At 44.6% G+C, this 22,903-nt stretch overlaps 1 protein-coding gene across 5 annotated transcripts in view; it reads right to left on the minus strand.

The window, feature by feature from the left end:
* LOC115166986 (protein unc-13 homolog C-like) overlaps window positions 1–22,903 on the minus strand; it is a 223,886-nt gene that overhangs the window by 98,488 nt on the left and 102,495 nt on the right. For 2 of the 5 annotated variants that reach the window (XM_029720976.1, XM_029720974.1), the window contains 6 exons: window positions 13,523–13,649; window positions 11,611–11,707; window positions 11,074–11,217; window positions 10,849–10,926; window positions 10,615–10,692; window positions 7,280–7,306 (listed from right to left, as the gene is read on the minus strand). In XM_029720976.1, the coding sequence (XP_029576836.1) occupies window positions 7,280–7,306; window positions 10,615–10,692; window positions 10,849–10,926; window positions 11,074–11,217; window positions 11,611–11,707; window positions 13,523–13,649 (551 nt within the window). The remainder of the gene's footprint in view (window positions 1–7,279; window positions 7,307–10,614; window positions 10,693–10,848; window positions 10,927–11,073; window positions 11,218–11,610; window positions 11,708–13,522; window positions 13,650–22,903) is intronic. The other 3 variants (XR_003870418.1, XM_029720975.1, XM_029720977.1) reach the window with 3 other exon arrangements.

Below are 22,903 nucleotides of genomic sequence, written 5' to 3' on the forward strand. Positions count from 1 at the left end.
CTGGATGAGTTCTCCTAGACTCAATGCACACAGCTCGCATTATAGTGTTGCTCAAAAAAGACAAGGACCCTCTATCCTGCTCGTCCTTCCGGCCCATAAGCTTGTTGGATTTCGACTATAAAATAATGACCAAATTGCTCACCAAAAGACTAAACACTCTTCTTCAGAATATAAGATAAACTTTAACAAATCCACTGTCTGCCCTCTCAATCTTACACTCACCAGCTCTATGAAGACACTATGCCCATTTCAATGGAAGACACAGGGGTTTCAATACCTTGGGATCTTCATAACACCAGATCTGAATAGACTTTTCAAGGAAAATTATCTTCAGTCTAGTCGGAATAATTAATTTAATCCGTATGAACATCCTCCCTAAACTAAACTATTTATTTCAGATGCTCCCATGCTATCTCCCAGTTTCCTTTTTCAAAACAACTAACCAAAGCTTCACCAAATTTATATGGGGCAATAAAGAACCTAGGATCAAGTTCTCCACTCTATCGAAACCTGAATCTAAAGGTGGTCTTGCCCTTCCCTGCCTTCAATTGTACTACTGGTCTGCCCAAATTCACAACATGCTAACACGGATCACAAACAGACAAGAGTCAACGTGGATTCAGATAGAAGCCCAATCCTGTGGTTCATTGCTCCTAAGCTCAATTATATTCATTAATAACTTTAGTGAAGTGGGCAACATAGCCAAAACCTTTGTGACCCTACTAGCGTGGAGGGACTGTAAGAAATACCTGGGCATTTCCTCCCAAATATGTTCTCAGTCGCCTATAGTAGGCAACCCAGAATTGTCAAAAGCCCTGAGTGATGCCAACTTTAATCTTTGGCATACTCTAGGAATCAGGACCTTTTCAGACCTATTTCATCAGAAAACCACTACACTGAAATCCTTTCAAGAGCTCTGCAGTGAATTCAATGTGACAAGATCCCATTTTTTTTTATCTTCAAATTAGATATGTCATCCACTCATTTACTTCCAAGAGGAGGTTTAGAGCTCAGCTGAATGAAGTTGAAACCCTTCTTACTACAGCACAATCCAAAATATCTTATATCTATAGACTCCTTTCTGAGAAAGGAGGCTCCTCCTTTACTCCTTTGAAAAGAATCTGGGAAAAGGACCTTGGTCTGACTATCAGTGATGAGTTATGGGCGGAGGTTTGCGACAGGGTATACTGCTCCTCTACTAATGTAAAAATGAAAGAATCTAATTACACATTTTTGTACAAATTGTATTACACTCCAATGAGACTCCACAGAATGAAAACAGACATTTCTCCTAACTGTAAAAGATGTACCTCTGAAAGTGGAACCTATGTACCTATGTATGAACCTATGTATTTTGGAGCTGTATAGAGATTGCCAGATTTTGTCAATCTATACATACTGCTGCACAGAAAATACTAGATGTACAGTTTGATATTACCCCGTGTATCTATCTTCTCAATGCCCAGCAGGATTTTGTTCTTGATCCTGACAGAGAAAATTTGCTTATAATTATTACATACTTTGCTAAGAAATGTATTCTTCTATTGTGGGCCTCTAATACTTCTCCTACATTTAAAATGTGGATTGACTAGATTGTTGACTTATGACCTCCGCAAAAGACAGCCCAAGTTTGATAGACTCTGGTCTCCACTACTCAACTATATTTCACATTGGACAGAGTGAATGGGGTGATTAGGGAAATGAGCAGATACATGTTGTGTAAGATGCTGTAAAAACTAAAAACGAAGTATTTGCTCGTCGTCTCAGCTAAGGCTGGAAATAGCTAATAAGAACCTTGATAGTGCTGCTGCAAGTTTATATATATATATAATACTTATTTAAAAAAATACAAATTATTAAAAAAGAAAAAAGAAATACATATATAAATATATATATATATATATATATATATATATACACACACTGCTCAAAAAAATAAAGGGAACACTTAAACAACACAATGTAACTCCAAGTCAATCCCACTTCTGTGAAATCAAACTGTCCACTTAGGAAGCAACACTGATTGACAATAAATTTCACATGCTGTTGTGCAAATGGAATAGGCAACGGTGGAAATTATAGGCAATTAGCAAGACACCCCCAATAAAGGAGTGGTTCTGCAGGTGGGGACCACAGACCACTTCTCAGTTCCTATGCTTCCTAGCTGATGTTTTGGTCACTTTTGAATCCTGCGGTGATTTCACTCTAGTGGTAGCATGAGACTGAGTCTACAACCCACACAAGTGGCTCAGGTAGTGCAGCTCATCCAGGATGTCACATCAATGCGAGCTGTGGCAAGAAGGTTTGCTGTGTCTGTCAGCGTAGTGTCCAGAGCATGGAGGCGCTACCAGGAGACAGGCCAGTACATCAAGAGACATGGAGGAGGCCATAGGAGGGCAACAACCCAGCAGCAGGACCACTACCTCCGCCTTTGTGCAAGGAGGAGCAGGAGAAGCACTTGCAGAGCCCTGCAAAATGACCTCCAGCAGGCCACAAATGTGCATGTGTCTGCTCAAACGGTCAGAAACAGACTCCATGAGGGTGGTATGAGGGCCCAACGTCCACAGGTGGGGGTTGTGCTTACAACCCAACACCGTGCAGGACGTTTGGCATTTGCCAGAGAACACCAAGATTGGCAAATTCGCCACTGGCGCCCTGTGCTCTTCACGGATGAAAGCAGGTTCACACTGAGCACGTGACAGACATGACAACGTCTGGAGACGCCGTGGAGAACGTTCTGCTGCCTGCAACATCCTCCAGCATGTCCGGTTTGGTGGTGGGTCAGTCATGGTGTGGGGTGGCATTTCTCAGACCCCTTGTGAGACCATATGCTGGTGTGGTTGGCCCTGGGTTCCTCCTAATGCAAGACAATGCTAGACCTCATGTGGCTGGAGTGTGTCAGCAGTTCCTGCAAGAGGAAGGCATTGATGCTATGGACTGGCCCGCCCATTCCCAAGAGCTGAATGAAATCATGTCTTGCTCCATCCACCAACGCCGCGTTGCACCACAGACTGTCCAGGAGTTGGAGGATGCTTTAGTCCAGGTCTGGGAGGAGATCCCTCAGGAGACCATCCGCCACCTCATCAGGAGCATGCCCAGGCGTTGTAGGGAGGTCAGACAGGCACATGGAGGCCACACACACTACTGAGCCTCATTTTGACTTGTTTTAAGGACATTACATCAAAGTTGGATCAGCCTGTAGTGTGGTTTTCCACTTTAATTTTGAGTGTGACTCCAAATCCAGACCTCCATGGGTTGATAAATTGGATTTCCATTGATTATTTTTGTGTGATTTTGTTGTTAGCACATTCAACTATGTAAAGAAAAAAGTATTTAATAAGATTATTTCTTTCATTCAGATCTAGGATGTGTTGTTTAAGTGTTCGTTTATTTTTTTGAGCAGTATATATATGTATTTCTTTTTTCTTTATAATAATTATTCTTAATTTCTTTAAATATATATATATTTCTTTTATTTTTTTCATTTGTATTATTATTTTTAGTTTTTTTTATATATTTTTTTATTATTAGTTTATTTTTATTATTATTAATTTTTTTTTTAAGTGTGTCACATCTGTGAATGTGGAATGTGTTTTGTTGGTTGATTGAAAAACAAGAAAACGTAATAAAACTTTAAATTGAAAAAAAAAGTTGCAAACAACGCAAAGAAACAAACAAAAAAATCACAAACGTCAGCCTTCTTCTCCGGCGCCATTTTACAGTGTGTGTGTGTGTACATATATGTGTGTAAATGTGACAGCTCATCACATTAGGTTAGATAAGAGTCATGCCGCCACAGACCAGTTCTCTAATCCTATCTCATTCTGATGGTGGATGGCTTGTAGAGACAGCTGTTGTGTATAGTAATCCATTATAGAAGCCATTACACAGCGATCAAGATGTTATCCTCTCTCACGTCTCTGTCTCAGCCTTGCAGAAGTTGATGTTTATCTATTATTTAACATTATATGAAATGACGGATGAGTTATTTCTTATTCAATCATATGTAGAGCCTGAAAAATGTGTTATTTCAAATTATATGATAGCACATTGATCTGTGTAATTGCCCTGGCTTTCAGTTTGCTAATTGCTTTGGGAACACTTTCACTGCCAGTCAGCCAGTAATGTGTTTTTGTGCTGTCTGCCTAAAATGGAAAAAACATTATTTTATCAATCTGCAGGATCCATTATGTTCCGACATCATTAGGAATAGCTGTCTAATGCCTGAATGACAAGGTAGTTTATAGCCCCTAGACCCTAATGCAACATCCCTGTCACTCAATTCGCCTAATAAATCACCTGTCAAACGTCTAAAGCAAGGAGCTACAGCCAAACCAACTAAAGCCGTTCATTTCAGTCAGACATGTCTATGTCTTTGTCCTGAATGGCACCCTTTTCCCTTTACAGTGCACTACTTTTACAGTGCACTACAGTACTTGCTCAAATGTACTACGCTAAATAAGGAATATGGTGCCATTTGGATACAGACTCTGTCTGTTCAGATGCCTCATTAACAGAGCCTTTCCTTCAGAGAGAGAGAGAGAGAGCACAGCTGGGGAGTTTTGTAAGCGTTTGAGAAGCTCATCAGAGTTTGTACGAAATCCTGTCTGGAGCATTTTGTAGCTTCAGCTTGGGGACCAAAATAAGTGAGCGTTGGGGCTAGATGACAAATTAATACTGCTCCCTGACAGAGAGTGGAGGCTAGATGACAGATGAATACTGCTCCCTGATAGAGAGTGGAGGCTAGATGACAGATGAATACTGCTCCCTGACAGAGAGTGGAGGCTAGATGACAGATGAATACTGCTCCCTGACAGAGAGTGGGGGCTAGATGACAGATGAATACTGCTCCCTGACGGAGAGTGGGGGCTAGATGACAGATGAATACTGCTCCCTGACAGAGAGTGGGGGCTAGATGACAGATGAATACTGCTCCCTGACAGAGAGTGGAGGCTAGATGACAGATGAATACTGCTCCCTGACAGAGAGTGGGGGCTAGATGACAGATGAATACTGCTCCCTGATAGAGAGTGGAGGCTAGATGACAGATGAATACTGCTCCCTGACAGAGAGTGGAGGCTAGATGACAGATGAATACTGCTCCCTGACAGAGAGTGGGGTTAGATGACAGATGAATACTGCTCCCTGACAGAGAGTGGGGGCTAGATTACAGAGCGTGGGGGATAAATGACAGATGGGTTGCTCTGATTCCGTATGCCCTGTGGCACATGCTGCTGAGAGAGTCAGAGTAGAGGTGGGGTGTGTGTGTCTGTCTGTGTGTGTGGTGCTGAGAGAGGCAGAAGCATAGGTGGGTGTGTGTGTATGTCTGTGTGTGTGGTGTTCAGAGAGGGAGAAGCATAGGTGGGGTGTGCGTGTATGTCTGTGTGTGTGGTGCTGAGAGAGGGAGAAGCATAGGTGGGTTGTGTGTGTATGTCTGTGTGTGTGCTGCTGAGAGAGGGAGAAGCATAGGTGGGGTGTGTGTGTGGTGCTGAGAGAGGGAGAAGCATAGGTGGGGAGTGGGGTGCGGGTACATGCATTTACTATAGTTCAGTAGATGGTGGTAGGGATAGTTAAGGTGTCCTATGCTAAAATAAATAATGTCCTTCACACTGTATGGTCCTAATTACCACTGTTTCCATCCAGAGGATCTTCATCAGGTTAAACAGAATGAAGGACCACAACCATTTCTAACGAATCCTATTCTAAGTGAAAGATGGTAAGGATGGTAGGAGACTTATCTTTAGCAGGCCTAAAGGGTTTTTATAAAGAATGTTAGGGACGGTAGGAGTTCTGTGTTTAGTAAAGGGTGTTAGGTAGGCTGTTTAGTAAAGGGTGTTAGGTAGGCTGTTTCGTAAAGGGTGTTAGGTAGGAGTTCTGTTTAGTAAAGGGTGTTAGGATGGTAGGAGTTCCGTTTAGTAAAGGTTGCTAGGTAGGACGGTAGGAGTTCTGTTTAGTAAAGGGTGTTAGGATGGTAGAAGTTCTGTTTAGTAAAGGGTGTTAGGATGGTAGGAGTTCCGTTTAGTAAAGGTTGCTAGGTAGGACGGTAGGAGTTCTGTTTAGTAAAGGGTGTTAGGTAGGCTGTTTCGTAAAGGGTGTTAGGTAGGAGTTCTGTTTAGTAAAGGGTGTTAGGTAGGATGGTAGGAGTTCTATGTTTAGTAAAGGGTGTTAGGTAGGATGGTAGGAGTTCTATGTTTAGTAAAGGGTGTTAGGTAGGATGGTAGAAGTTATATGTTTAGTAAAGGGTGTTAGGTAGGAGTTATATGTTTAGTAAAGGGTGTTAGGTAGGATGGTAGGAGTTCTATGTTTAGTAAAGGGTGTTAGGTAGGATGGTAGGAGTTCTGTTTAGTAAAGGGTGTTAGGTAGGCTGTTTAGTAAAGGGTGTTAGGTAGGCTGTTTAGTAAAGGGTGTTAGGTAGGCTGTTTAGTAAAGGGTGTTAGGATGGTGGGAGTTGTAATTTTTAATGCAGAGTGTTAGGTAGGATGTAGGAGTTCTGTGCTTAGTAAAGAGGGTTAGGTAGGACATGTCATCATTGTAATTAAGAATATGTTCTTAATTGACTTACCTGTATTAATGAAGATGAAAAAAATATTAAAAAATAAAGGAGGTAGGAGTCCTATGTTTAGTAAAGGGGGGTTAGGATGGTAGGAGGTAGGAGTCCTATGTTTAGTAAAGGGGGGTTAGGATGGTAGGAATCCTATGTTTAGTAAAGGGGGGTTAGGATGGTAGGAGGTAGGAGTCCTATGTTTAGTAAAGGGGGGTTAGGATGGTAGGAGGTAGGAGTCCTATGTTTAGTAAAGGGGGGTTAGGATGGTAGGAAGTAGGAGTCCTATGTTTAGTAAAGGGGGGTTAGGATGGTAGGAGGTAGGAATCCCATGTTTAGTAAAGGGGGGTTAGGATGGTAGGAGGTAGGAGTCCTATGTTTAGTAAAGGGGGGTTAGGATGGTAGGAGGTAGGAGTCCTATGTTTAGTAAAGGGGGGTTAGGATGGTAGGAAGTAGGAGTCCTATGTTTAGTAAAGGGGGGTTAGGATGGTAGGAATCCTATGTTTAGTAAAGGGGGGTTAGGATGGTAGGAGGTAGGAGGTAGGAGTCCTATGTTTAGTAAAGGGGGGTTAGGATGGTAGGAGGTAGGAGTCCTATGTTTAGTAAAGGGGGGTTAGGATGGTAGGAGGTAGGAGTCCTATGTTTAGTAAAGGGGGGTTAGGATGGTAGGAGGTAGGAGTCCTATGTTTAGTAAAGGGGGGTTAGGATGGTAGGAGGTAGGAGTCCTATACTACACACCTTGCAAAAGGACACAGCCCCTTCCTCCTTGAAAGATAGCAGGGTAGAATGGGGAAACACAAGACCACAGAAGACAAAACGCAAGGCATTTAGAACACTAGAAACAGGAGAGAGACAGCATGCACAAAACACAAAACTGTTGCTATATTCTCAGGATTAGACAGACACAGACACAGGCAGAGAGACAGACAGAGAGAGAGAGAGACAGACAGACCAGGCAGAGAGACAGACAGGCAGATATACTTAGAGGGAGAGGAAGACAGACAGTTAGACAGACAGATAAACTTAGAGGGAGAGAGGGAGAGGCAGACAGACAGACAGAGAGACAGATAAACCTACAGGGAGAGAGGGAGAGGCAGACAGACAGTTAGACGGACAGATAAACTTAGAGGGAGAGACGGAGAGGCAGAGAGTCAGACAGACAGATAAACTTACAGGGAGAGACAGAGAGGCAGAGAGTCAGACAGACAGAGAGACAGAGAGGCAGAGAGTCAGACAGACAGACAGATAAACTTAGAGGCAGAGAGTCAGACAGATAAAGTTAGAGGGACAGACAGACAGACAGACAGACAGACAGACAGACAGACAGACAGACAGACAGACAGACATACAGACAGACTTAGAGGGAGAGGCAGACAGAGAGACTGATGAACTTAGAGGGAGACAGACAGATATACTTACAGGGAGAGGCAGAGAGACAGACAGACATATAGACTTAGAGGGAGAGGCAGACAGAGAGACAGACAGACAGATAGACTTTGAGACAGGTAGAAAGACAGATACATACTTAGAGAAACAGACAGATTTAGAGACAGACAGATAGACTTAGAGGGGGAAAGACAGTTAGACTTAGAGGCAGAGAGACAGACAGATAGACTTAGAGGGGGGGGGGTCAGACAGAGAGGCAGAGAGACAGACATATAGAATTAGAGACAGACTATTAGAGAGACAGACAGACATACTTAGAGGGGACAGACAGAGGCAGATAGACAGCCATATGGACTTAGATACAGACAGACTTAGAGGGGGATAGACAGACATACTTGGAGGGGGACAGACAGATAGACTTACAGGGAGAGGCAGAGAGACAGACAGATAGACTTAGAGGGAAAGGCAGACAGACAGATAGACTTCGAGACTTCGAGACAGGTAGAAAGACAGACAGATAGACTTAAAGAGACAGACAGACTAAGAGACAGACAGACTAAGAGACAGACAGACAGACAGACAGACAGACAGACAGACAGACAGACAGACAGACAGACAGACAGACAGACTTAGAAGGGGGTCAGACAGAGAGGCAGAGAGACAGACATATAGACTTAGAGACAGACAAATAGAGACAGAGAGAGAGACAGACATACTTAGAGGGGACAGACAGAGGCAGATAGACAGACAGATGGAACTTAGATACAGACAGACAGACAGACAGACAGACAGACAGACAGACAGACAGACAGACAGACAGACAGACAGACAGACAGACAGACAGACAGACAGACAGACAGACTTAGAGGGAGAGGCAGACAGAGAGACTGATGAACTTAGAGGGAGACAGACAGATATACTTACAGGGAGAGGCAGAGAGACAGACAGACAGATAGACTTAGAGGGAGAGGCAGACAGAGAGACAGACAGACAGATAGACTTTGAGACAGGTAGAAAGACAGATACATACTTAGAGAAACAGACAGATTTAGAGACAGACAGATAGACTTAGAGGGGGAAAGACAGTTAGACTTAGAGGCAGAGAGACAGACAGATAGACTTAGAGGGGGGGGTCAGACAGAGAGGCAGAGAGACAGACATATAGAATTAGAGACAGACTATTAGAGAGACAGACAGACATACTTAGAGGGGACAGACAGAGGCAGATAGACAGCCATATGGACTTAGATACAGACAGACTTAGAGGGGGATAGACAGACATACTTGGAGGGGGACAGACAGATAGACTTACAGGGAGAGGCAGAGAGACAGACAGATAGACTTAGAGGGAAAGGCAGACTAAGAGACAGACAGACTAAGAGACAGACAGACTAAGAGACAGACAGACAGACAGACAGACAGACAGACAGACAGACAGACAGACAGACAGACAGACAGACAGACAGACAGACTTAGAAGGGGGTCAGACAGAGAGGCAGAGAGACAGACATATAGACTTAGAGACAGACAAATAGAGACAGAGAGAGAGACAGACATACTTAGAGGGGACAGACAGAGGCAGATAGACAGACAGATGGAACTTAGATACAGACAGACAGACAGACAGACAGACAGACAGACAGACAGACAGACAGACAGGCAGGCAGGCAGGCAGGCAGGCAGACAGACAGACTGACAGACTGACAGACTGACAGACTGACAGACTTAGAGCAGGGGGACAGAGACTTACAGACAGAGACTTAGAGGGGGGGGGGGGCAGACAGAGAGGCAGAGAGACAGACATATAGACTTAGAGACAGACAGATAGAGAGACAGAGAGACAGACATATAGACTTAGAGACAGACAGATAGAGAGAGAGAGACATACAGACATACTTAGAGGGGACAGACAGAGAGGCAGAGATATGGATTTAGAGACAGACAGACTTAGAGGGGGACAGACAGACAGACTTAGAGGGAAGGACAGAAAGACATGCTTAGAGGGGGACAGACATACAGACTTAGAGGGAAGGACAGAAAGACATGCTTAGAGGGGGACAGACATACAGACTTAGAGGGGTACAGACATACAGACTTAGAGGGAGAACCAGACAGAGAGACAAAAAGAGAGACAGACAGAGAGACAGACAGACAGACTTAGAGGGGGTCTGACAGACAGACATAGAGGGAGAGACAGAGAGAAAGACAGAGAGACAGACAGAGAGACAGACAGACTTAGAGGGTGAGACAGAGAGACAGACAGTGACAGACAGACAGAGAGACAGACAGACAGAGAGACAGAAAGACTTAGAGGGGGACATGCTAGAATATCTGAAACCCAAGACACAGACTAAGGGCTTTTCCCTATACATTTATCAAACATTTATAAAACAACATTTATAAAAGAAACAAACTAGAACGTACAAGACCAGCCAGGATGGAGGGAGAAGAGTTAGAAGAGTGGAGAAATAGAACAGGGTGGGGTCTTCAGAGGGATAGTGACAGATCTAGGGGAAGGTGAGGATTGTCTGATGGGGTAGGACTAGGATTAGGGCCATGGAGGGACTGGGAACATGGGGATATGAGGGGGGAAGAAGAGATCCAGACCTGCTTGCCTCCCATGGTCTTGGGGTTGGGGTAAAGGGTAAGGGGTATGTATAAAGGTAAGGGGTTGCTACAGTACAGACCTGTTTGCCTCCCATGGACTCAAACATCTTCTCCAGCTGAACTCTGAGCTGCTGGATGTTGTTGATGAGGATGCAGGGCTGTCACAGAGACACAGTCATATTATTATACTTAAAGAATGTAATAGTACTATTCAGAACCAGACTGGCCATAGGGAAGTTTAGGCAAATGCTAGATGGGCTGGTCCATCTTTTTGTGTGCAGAATGATCATTATGTGAATCCAGAGAACACTTACCACTTTCTCCTGGTTCAGATACAAGCCAAAATCCTTGGTTATGATTGCAGCATATTGCAACAGAACTTTGTTGATGGTCTAGAAAAAATACAAGAAAAGGAATGAACAATATTGAGTTGTTACAATATCAAAACACTCTTAGAAATAGTATTGGACACACACACGGTCAAACAGACACACACACACACACAGCTAGGGACATTAGGTTGGGGGTTAGTGCCTGACCTTAGCAAAGCGGCACATGAAGTGAGCCAGGGCCTGTGGGTTGGGGCACTCCAGCTTCTTAATGATCTCAAAACTCTGGTTGAGCTGAGTGAACACATCCACCACCGAACAGGAGAACAGGACATGTTCCGACGTTGGCTGGAACTAGAGAAAGAGAAAGAGAGCGAGACAGAGAGAGACAGAGAAAGAGACAGAGAAGGAGGGAGAGAGCGAGCGAGAAAGAGAAGGGGGAGAAAGAAAGGAGAGAAATAGATTGGCCGAGAGAGAAAAAGAGGAGAGCGAGAGAGATAGGGAGAGAGAGAGAGAGGGAGAGAGAGAGAGAGAGAGAGAGAGAGAGAGAGAAAGCGAGAAAAGAGAGAGAGCTTTAGTACTTCAGAATGGTGCAGTATTTCATTGGGGTGAGCAGAGCAGCAGAGTGCTGTATGTCAACACTGCTGTTATTCATTCATTCCTCACTGAGAAGAGACAGAGGACTACCAGACAGTGAATGAGTGAGAGCGAGCGAGTGAGAAAAGATTAGAGTGTGTGAGCACTCACGCCAAGCTTCTTGTCGCTCCCCAGAGCTCCGTGTAGGAAGTCCATGGCAACATCCTCATTCTCAGACAGCCACTGAATGACAAACGGCTCGAACCACCTGGAGGACACACACACACACACACACACACACACACACACACACACACACACACACACACACACACACACACACACACACACACACACACACACACACACACAGTGAGTAAGTATACTGTACATAGTATTCAAAGTGTGTGTGTGTCAAAAGTGTATTCCCTGCTGTGCTCCTTGATTAAGGGCATCTGCCACAAGACAAAGGGATCATACATAAGGTGGGTGGTGTGTGTGTGTGTCCTTAACTCCTGAAGGTGCTTTGTGTTTAAATGACAGCAGCAGGTGGGTGGGACTGTGAGCTGTCATTCACAACTCACTCTGTAATGGATTGGATGCTGTTTGACCAGCAGTGACAGGGAGGTGTTTCTCTGTGAGGGCACTAGCAAGGTTGTCTGAGAGAGCAGTATTCCATATCTTTAAGGATTTAATACAATCACCTGTCTTTTACCTGACTCTCAAGACATTCTCTCCGTATATTACAGTACTTCCAGAGAATACTCAGTTGTACATGTATGGTGTGTTTGTCAGGGTATATTACAGTACTTCCAGAGAATACTCAGTTGTACACGTATGGTGTGTTTGTCTGGGTATATTACAGTACTTCCAGAGAATACTCAGTTGTACATGTATGGTGTGTTTGTCAGGGTATATTACAGTACTTCCAGAGAATACTCAGTTGTACATGTATGGTGTGTTTGTCAGGGTATATTACAGTACTTCCAGAGAATACTCAGTTGTACATGTATGGTGTGTTTGTCTGGGTATTTTACAGGACTTCCAGAGAATACTCAGTAGTACATGTATGGTGTGTTTGTGTAGGTTAATTGTTTGACTGTATGTATCTGCTGATTAAAATAATATGTGTGCTCCTGTTGGAGACAACATGACATCATCAAGGATAGAACACTGTGCTGTAGTATTTACGGAGAACACTCAGCTGGTGTAATGTGGGTGTATTTATTTGGAAAGTGAAGCTAAAACATTTTAGTTGGCTTTAAACTCCAGCATTTTAAATTTGAGATAAAATGTTTAATATGAGGCAACAGTTCAGAATGTCACCTTTTATTTGAGGGTATTTTCATACACATCTGTTTTACTGTTTAGAAATGAAAGTACTTTATGTATCTAGTCCCCCCATTTGAAAGTGTCATAAGTATTTGACAATTTCACTTATAGTGTATTACATTTAGTCAAAACTGTAGTATTTGGTCCCATATTCCTGGCACGTGACTCTACAAACTTATTGGATGCATTTGCAGTTTGTTTCAGTTGTGTTTCGGATTATGTTGTGCCCAATACAAATGGTAAATAATGCATTGCATCATTTTGGAGTCACTTTTATTGTAAATTGTTAGCTTTTATTGTTATATTTTATTGTAATTTTGTTATGCGTCGGACCCCAGTAAGACTAGCTGTCGCCACTGGCATTGGCTAATGGGGATCCTAATAAAATACATTTGGTTCCAGGTAGAGCCCTTTTGGGTTCCATGTAGAAAAGGGTTCTATCTGGAGATAGCCGAAGAACCCTTTTAAAAACTTTTTTTAAAGAATGTACCATGATTACGGATAATTATGAAGGAATTGTGAATCATGATGAGTGAAAAAGTTAGAGGCATAAATATCATACCTCCTGAAAAATGCTTACCTCCCCTGTTATTGGTAGTGGTGAGAGGTAGCATGTTTTGGGGCATAATCTTTGTGCATCCGTGTGTGTGTCTGTCTGTGTGTGTGTCCCTGTGTGTGTGTGTGTGTGTGTGTGTGTGTGTGTGTGTGTGTGTGTGTGTGTGTGTGTATGTGTGTGCAGTACACTACTTACAGAGAATACTCAGGTGGGATGTCCTTGAAGGCAGCCAGTTCGCGGACGTACTCATTGTGGAACCACTTGACTTTAAAGTGAAGGTTCATGTACTCTGTGCTCTTGCATAGACGGTGCTTATCGTGCTCTGTCAGGGGAAATGAAAAGGCAGAATATTAACATGCATGTCTGGACTGAGATATGACATGGTGAACTTGCCACAGGAGTAAAAGGCTCAATGCTGAATCAATCAATCAAGTTAATAGGGGAGAGACCCAATCCAGACCCATGGAAGTGGACATTGATGGAATCAGAATTCTGAAGTTCAGCACCACAGGAGAATGGACAGCGACTGTTGGGTGCAGGCAGTCACTCTACTCTAGTGCTACATCCTGATTCTCCACCCTTCTTTCAAAGTGTGCACTTCTACACTCCCTGTCATGGATGGTGGAGACTCCCTCCAGCCAATGTTTACAGCAATCCTTTGAAATCCATGACAGGGAGTGTGCCAGTGCACATTTTCGTAGAAGAGAGGAGAATCAGAACAAGGACTAGGTGAATCCTGAAATATATCCAGGTAGCCAGGAAGTGAGAAGCCTGGAAGGGTTTACATTCTTTGATTTACATTCTGCAACAAGTCCTGCTAGACCTATAACATGGCTGACCTAGTCTCACGTTGTCATACCGCTAAAGTCCCGCGTGCGCCTGGTTCGCGACAAGGCTATGGCTGACCTGATATTGACAGAGACAGGTAATCTAAGACTAGACCAGGAATCCTGTAAACACAGACACTGGTAGTGACATGACCTTGGTGGACACACACACAGGGTCTAATGAGAGCTGACTTGGTACATAATGAAAGTTCAGTCTGATGACATGGTAGGCTCTATCACAGTAAAGTAGGACATATTAACTATCACAGAACTTGGGGGTAGAGAGGAGAGAGAAGGGAGGTAAGGGAGAGAGGGGAGGGGGTAATGAGAGAGATCCACAGATGATGTAATCGTCATCACACTGCACAATGCCCTGTCCCATCTGGACAAGAGGAATACCTACATAAGAATGTTGTTCATTGACTATAGCTCAGCCTTCAACACCATAGTACCCTCCAAGCTCATCATTACGCTAGGGGCCCTGGGTCTGAATCCCGCCCTGTGCAACTGGGTCCTGGACTTCCTGACGGGCCGCCCTCAGGTGATTAAGGTAGGAAATAACAGCTCCACTTTGCTGATCCTCAACATAGGGGCCCCACAAGGGTGAGTTCTCAGCCCCCTCCTGTACTCCCTGTTCACCCATGACTGCGTGGCCATGCCCGCCTCCAACTAAATCATCAAGTTTGCATTCGACATAACAGTAGTAGAACTGATTATCCAACAATGACGAGACAGCCTACAGGGAGGAGGTGAGGGCCCTGGTGGAGTGGTGCCAGGAAAATAACCTCTCCCTCAATGTCAACAAAACAAAGGAGATGATCGTGGACTTCAGGAAACAGCAAAGGGAGCACCCCCCTATCCACATCGAAGGGACAGTAGTGGAGAAGGTGGAAAGCTTCAAGTTCCTCGGCGTACACATCACTGACAATCTGAAATGGTCCACCCACACAGACAGTGTGGTGAAGAAGGCGCAACAGCACTTCTTTAACCTCCGGAGGCTCAAGAAATTTGGCTTGGCCCCTAAGACCCTCACAAACTTTTACAGATGCACAATTGAGGGCATCCTGTCGGGCTGCATCACCGCCTGGTATGGCAACTGCACCACCCGCAACCACAGGGCTCTTCAGAGGGTGGCACTGCCTGCCCTCCAGGACACCTACAGCACCTGATGTCACAGGAAGGCCAAAAATATCATCAAGGACATCAACCACCCGAGCCACGGCCTGTTCACCCCTCTGTCATCCAGAAAATTAGGACAGTACAGGTGCATCAAAACTGGGACTGAGAGACTGAAAAACAGCTTCTTTCTCAAGGCCATCAGACTGTTAAACAGCCATCAATAGCCGGCTACCACCCGGTTACTCAACCCTGCACCTTAGAGGCTGCTGCCCTATATACATAGACACAGAATCACTGGCCACTTTAATAATGGAACACTAGTCACTTTAATAATGTTTACATACTGCTTTACTCATATCATATGTATATACTGTATTCTATTCTACTGTATTTTAGTCAATGCCACTACGACATTGTTCGTCTTAATATTTATGTATGTCTTAATTCCATTTTTTTACTTTTAGATTTGTGTGTATTGTTGTGAATTGTTAGATACTACTGCACTGCTGGGAACATAAACATTTCACTACACCCGCAATAACATCTGCTAAATATGTGTATGTGACCAAAACAATTTGATTTGATTTGAGTAGGGATAGAGGCAGGGGATAGAGAGAAGGGTAAGAGAAAAAGAGAGAAAGGAGGGGGGAGGCAGGGGGTAGGAGAGACGGACAGAGAGGTGGGGGGAGGCAGGGGGTAGGAGAGACAGAGAGAGAGGAAGGACAGAGAGGTGGGGGGAGGCAGGGGGTAGGAGAGACAGAGAGAGAGGAAGGACAGAGAGGTGGGGGGAGGCAGGGGATAGAGAGAGAGAGAGAGGAAGGACAGAGAGGTGGGGGTGCAGGGGATGGGAGAGAGAGAGAGAGAGAGGAAGGACAGAGAGGTGGGAGGGAGGTGAGGGATAGGAGAGACAGAGAGAGAGAGGAAGGACAGAGAGGTGGGGGGAGGTGAGGGATAGGAGAGACAGAGAGAGCGAGGAAGATACAGAGAGCTGGGGGATGCAGAGGATAGAGAGACAGAGAGGGAGAGGAAGGACAGAGAGGTGGGAGATACAGGGGATATGAGAGAAGGTTAGGAGAGACAGAGAGAGAGAGTAGAAAGTGGGATAGAGGGGGAGGAAGGGGACAGAAAGAAGAGAGAGAGAGAGAGAGAGAGAGAGAGAGAGAGAGAGAGAGAGAGAGAGGGGGAGGGGTAAAAAAGACAGAGAAGGTTAAGAGAGTGAAAAAGAGAGGTATAGAGGGGTATAAACAGATTCGCCAGACAGAATAACAGCAAAAGTGAGAAAATAATTCCAGTGAAGATACAAAGACTGTCTGTACTAAACACAAAGCCTCTTCACAACACACACACACTTCAAAGGCACCTTTAAATGTGTGTGTGTGAGATAGTGTGTGGGAGTGCGTGAGTGTGTGCACGTGTGTTTTAAAGCCATACATTGAGCAACCCTCCTGCTGCAACACATTAAAACACCTCAGATAAGCACCTGTGTGCCTCCATAAGAAATAACAAAATGTCTTGAAAAAGGTATTAAACATATCAAAAGGTATTATTTCAATACCAAATCATCTTTTGTAGTTGTCTCATATCAAAGTCCTTGCCATTATATTTGCATATTTATGATAGATTCCCATAAGCAATATTATTGTGGGAGATTCGTTTTAACAAGGCAAAGCAAGCAATCAAAGGAAAGTGCTTCCTGAATGTTTGGGTAGCTGAAAAGTTTTATCACAATGCTAAATGCTGTGTGTGTGTGTGAGTGAGTGAGTGAGTGAGTGAGTGAGTGAGTGAGTGAGTGAGTGAGTGAGTGAGTGAGTGAGTGAATGAGCGAGTGAGCGAGTGAGTATGAGAGTGAGAGAGAGAGAGAGAGAGTTGTAGCTCTCTCAAAGTGTGAAGGCAGAATAGCTCCAGTCACAGAGGTTTATCTGCTGTGACGCTGCCACTTCAATAACTCAACACATTTCTCCAACACTTCGTTTGAACTAACTACAGTACATACACTGAGTGTACAAAACATTAGGAACACCTTCCTAATATTGAGTTGCACCCGCTTTTGCCCTCAGAACAGCCTCAATTTGTCTGGGCATGGTCTCTGCAAGGTGTTGAAAGGTTTCCACAGTGATGCTGGCCCATGTTGACTACAATAGTTCCCACAGTTGTGTCTGTGGGAACGTGAAAAACCCAGCAGCGTTGCAGTTCTTGACACACTCAAACCTGTGCGCCGGGCACCTACTACCATACCCAGTTCAAAGGTACTTAAATCTTTTGTCTCGCCCATTCACCCTCTGAATGGCACTCATACACAATCCTTGTCTCAATTGTCATTCTTTAACTTGTCTCCTCCTTTCATCTATACAACTGAAGTGGATTTAACAAGTGACATCAATAAGGGATCATAGCTTTCACCTGGATTCACCTGGTCAGTTTATGTCATGGAAAGAGCAGGTGTCCATAATGTTGTGTACACTCCGTGTATACTTTGTGTGTGCCTGTGTGTGTGTATGTGTGTGACTGAATGTGTGCCTGTGTGTATGTATGTGTCTATGTTTGTGTGTGCGCAATGTGTATGCGTACGTGTGTGTGTGTGTGTTCATGTGTGTGTGTGTGTGTGTGTGTGTGTTCCCTGCAGATGGTAGAAAGTGTAAGCTGGGGTCCAGAGGGAAAACAGACTGAGTCCCTGATTCCCTAATGAGGATGTCTTCATGTTAGACCATCAGCCTACTGGGACAGACAGGCTCATCCCTCCCTCCCTCCCTCCCTCCCTCGTGATGTCCTTGCTGTCAGAATTTGTTTTGTGGTGGGAACGTTCCCACCCACACACTACTGACATCTTCAGCAGGCAGGCAGGGACATTTTAAGCTAGCTGTACTGAAGGCTTCACCCTTAAAGTAAAGTTCACATTAATAATGAATAATATATCACTGACCGTTAAACCCTGACCCTAGAGCTCTAACCCCTGACCTCTCACCCTCCCTGATTTGATTTCCAGGGAAGACAAGTGCCATTTTGTATCTTCTCCCTAGAAAACCACAACATCAGACCTACTAGAGAGAGAGAGAGAGAGAGAGGTAGAGAGGGAGAGGGAGAGAGAGAGGGAGAGAAGGGGAGAGAGAGAGAGAGGGGGAGAGGGAGAGAGGTAGAGAGGGAGAGGGAGAGAGAGAGGGAGTGGGAGGTAGAGAGGGAGAGAGAGAGAGAAAGAGAGGGAGAGAAGGGGAGAGAGAGAGAGAGGGGGAGAGGGAGAGAGGTAGAGAGGGAGAGGGAGAGAGAGAGGGAGAGGGAGGTAGAGAGGGAGAGAAGGGGAGAGAGAGAGAGAGAGGGGGAGAGGGAGAGAGGTAGAGAGGGAGAGAGAGAGAGAAGGGGAGAGAGAGAGAGAGAAAGAGAGGGAGAGAAGGGGAGAGAGAGAGAGTGGGAGGTAGAGAGGGAGAGAGAGAGAGAAAGAGAGGGAGAGAAGGGGAGAGAGAGAGAGAGGGGGAGAGGGAGAGAGGTAGAGAGGGAGAGGGAGAGAGAGAGGGAGAGGGAGGTAGAGAGGGAGAGAAGGGGAGAGAGAGAGAGAGAGGGGGAGAGGGAGAGAGGTAGAGAGGGAGAGATAGAGAATGAAAGAGAGAGGGAAAGAGAGGGAGAGAAGGGGAGAGAGAGAGAGGTAGAGAGGGAGAGATAGAGAATGAAAGAGAGAGGGAAAGCGAGGGAGAGAAGGGGAGATGAGAAGAGGGAATGTGCTATGGGTGCACTCAGTGACCTGCCCTCTGGAGAGTGTACCCAGAGTGAGTATCAAATCAAATCAAATCAAATTTTACTTGTCACATACACATGAGTAGCAGATGTTAATGCGAGTGTAGTGAAATGCTTGTGCTTCTAGTTCCGACAGTGCAGTAATATCTAACAAGTAATCTAACAAGTTCACAACGACTACCATATACACACAAATGTAAAGGGATGAATAAGAATATGTACATATAAATATATGGATGAGCGATGGCCGTGCGGCATAGGCAAGATGCAGTAGATGGTATAGAGTACAGTATATACATATGAGATGAGTAATGTAGGATATGTAAACATTCTATAAAGTGGCATTGTTTAAAGTGGCTAGTGATACATTTATTACATCCACTTTTTAATTATTAAAGTGGCTAGAGATTTGAGTCTATATGTTGGCAGCAGCCACTGTTAGTGATGGCTGTTTAACAGTCTGATGGCCTTGAGATAGAAGCTGTTTTTCAGAGGAGACTGGTGTATTTATCCTGACCTGTTTGGTTCATTTAACCAAACGGGTCAGGAAAAATACACATTTCCTCTTCTGTGCCAGCAGGGTTGATGGGTTCTCCCTGGGCCTACCAACACACTGCAAAGAGGAGGAGGGATGGGGGAAGGATGGGGGAGAGGGCTGTAGGGGTGGACCTGTGTCGACTTCCCTGGGCCTACCAACACACTGCAAAGAAGAGGAGGGATGGGGGAAGGATGGGGGAGAGGGCTGTAGGGGTGGACCTGTGTCGACTTCCCTGGGCCTACCAACACACTGCAAAGAGGAGGAGGGATGGGGAAGGATGGGGGAGAGGGCTGTAGGGGTGGACCTGTGTCGACTTCCCTGGGCCTACCAACACACTGCAAAGAGGAGGAGGGATGGGGAAGGATGGGGGAGAGGGCTGTAGGGGTGGACCTGTGTCGACTTCCCTGGGCCTACCAACACACTGCAAAGAGGAGGAGGGATGGGGAAGGATGGGGAGAGGGCTGTAGGGGTGGACCTGTGTCGACTTCCCTGGGCCTACCAACACACTGCAAAGAGGAGGAGGGATGGGGAAGGATGGGGGAGAGGGCTGTAGGGGTGGACCTGTGTCGACTTCCCGGGCAACCACAAATGAATGTATAATACTAATAGATCCAAGGCGATATTCAACGTTCGTCCAGGTTCCCAGGATGTCAGGGGATGCCTTCAAAACCGGCCACTAGGGGCAACGGGTAGCACTATTCCCATCAAGTAGAATTGCAGCTTCTCCTCCATGCAGCCCTCTCCCCCATGGAGGATTGGCATAAGCTGCGAGCCCCGGCTCCGAGGGTCGCGCATTCAGTCTAGGGCTGGGTGGTATATCGTATTTTACTGTATACCGGTATGATGCACGGACCAGTTTGAGTTTTTACTTTACCTTCTATAACTGTATTTGAATGTTTGGTTTGTTAAAAGTGATACGCCATGCGTAACATCCTATTCTATATTTTACTCCTCTACTTGAGTTATCTCTCTCCTCTCTCTCTCTCCATTCTGTTTTCCACACAGACCTAGCCCCGCCCACTGTCACTCAAGGAGCGCGTTTGTTTTTGCTCGGCCACCAGACACTTGCAGTTAGTCTGCATGGTCAATGCAGCACATGCAACAATGACTACGATGCTGCTTCCACTCTGCTTGTTAATATACATCTACAAGAGTTCTATAATTACACTATTAGTGTTTCTTACATCTGCAAACAGCTAGGTTTTCTTTTCTTAACAAGTTGTGGCTAAGTCTTGTTAGCCGCTAATGCTAATCACTAGTTAGCTGTCTAAAGTAGCAAGCTATACATCCTGATGCCAGTGAAGTTTGTGCAACAATATCTTCTAAATCAAAGAGGAATAGGCGAAGCATGAATATGTTAGCTACATGAAGTAGCTAACAGAAAACATTTAATGTAGCCAAAGATTATAGGGTCCCCTAGGAAACACTGACCAACACTTTGGTTCCTACCCAATCACAATAACTTCTCCCTGGCATTTTCATTAGTTGCCATGTCAAACAAGACTGTATTCAAAGCGCCCATTATTATCTTCTAACTATGGAATTAGAATAATCATTATTTCCCCAGTTTTATGATCTAATTGCAACATTTGGTTTATAGGCCTAGTAACATCGGAAAACTCTGAGTTCAACTCGGAATAACCTGTACCATGAAAGTGTCTCACCTCTTAGCCAGGTAGATTTATATGGCAACGAATCCTTCAGAACTAACCTGCCCCCAGGCAGGCTAACTCAGGGCTAACTCCATTCATCTCGAATGAAAGAAATCAGATTCACTCCCTCTTGCAAATATTGCATCATCATTCCCTTCATTTGAGGAAGACGACTGATTCGATATTTTATTCAATTGAAATGTTTTTTTATTGTGTGTTAAAAAATAGTGAAGCCAGAATACCTGTCACATTACACATTTAGGCTAATGACAGAATGCATTTGAAACTTCACACACAGTAAAACTTTTGCTTGACTTAATAACATTATTTTAGTGGGAATGGTGGGGAAAAAAGGTTCTCATGCATTAATAAGTACACCAAAGACTGCATTAACGATAACAAGTAATAAAATAAAGACGGCACTTCTAAAAGCCTATTTCACACCTTAGCCTGCTGAATTTGCAAGATAACTTTTCTTTCATTTTGATTTTGGCAAAAATGAATATGTGGCACTGACTCGCCCATGGATTGATGTTTCAGCATTGTCTCAATGAAGAGTTCTGACTCACCCATGGATTGATGTTTCAGCATTGTCTCAATGAAGAGTTCTGACTCGTCCATGGATTGATGTTTCAGCATTGTCTCAATGAAGAGTTCTGACTCGTCCATGGATTGATGTTTCAGCATTGTCTCAATGAAGAGTTCTGACTCGTCCATGGATTGATGTTTCAGCATTGTCTCAATGAAGAGTTCTGACTCTCCCATGGGTTGATGTTTCAGCATTGTCTCAATGAAGAGTTCTGACTCTCCAATGGATTGATGTTTCAGCATTGTCTCAATGAAGAGTTCTGACTCTCCCATGGATTGATGTTTCAGCATTGTCTCAATGAAGAGTTCTGACTCTCCAATGGTTTGATGTTTCAGCATTGTCTCAATGAAGAGTTCTGACTCTCCAATGGATTGATGTTTCAGCATTGTCTCAATGAAGAGTTCTGACTCTCCAAAGGTTTGATGTTTCAGCATTGTCTCAATGAAGAGTTCTGACTCGTCCATGGATTGATGTTTCAGCATTGTCTCAATGAAGAGTTCTGACTCTCCAATGGATTGATGTTTCAGCATTGTCTCAATGAAGAGTTCTGTCTCTCCCATGGATTGATGTTTCAGCATTGTCTCAATGAAGAGTTCTGTCTCTCCCATGGATTGATGTTTCAGCATTGTCTCAAGGAAGAGTTTGGTGTTCAACTAGCCATGTGCAACATGCACACGCAGTAAAAAGCCTGCTAGAGTTAGCGTCAGGTGGACAAGCAATATCCACCATCGTAATACGGATGAAACCTGAGCTGGACTGGGAAGTTAACTGAAGCTAGAAAACCCTGAGTAGATATAGCTTGCATCGCAGTATACCCCTCGGACAAATGTTGAATGCTGAAGTCAAACTGTGTCAAACAGTCACGTCTTGTTGCAAACAGGTGCACGCACACTCTCACAAACGCTTGCACGCACACAAGCAAACATACATAAATTCTCACACACTCACACACAGCTCTCTAAAATTAGCTGCATCCCTTTCTGCTTTTACCCGAGCACTGTAAGGCCCTGAGCGGGAAGCAGGGTATGCATCAAAGACTTCATTAAAGCAGAACGCTCTCAGTCTCTCTCTCTCTCTCTCTCTGTCTACCTCGCTCTCTCAGCCTCAGTCTCTCAATGTCTCAGTCTC

This window comes from Salmo trutta, chromosome 29, assembly GCF_901001165.1.
Source record: "Salmo trutta chromosome 29, fSalTru1.1, whole genome shotgun sequence".
Lineage (NCBI taxonomy): Eukaryota > Metazoa > Chordata > Actinopteri > Salmoniformes > Salmonidae > Salmo > Salmo trutta.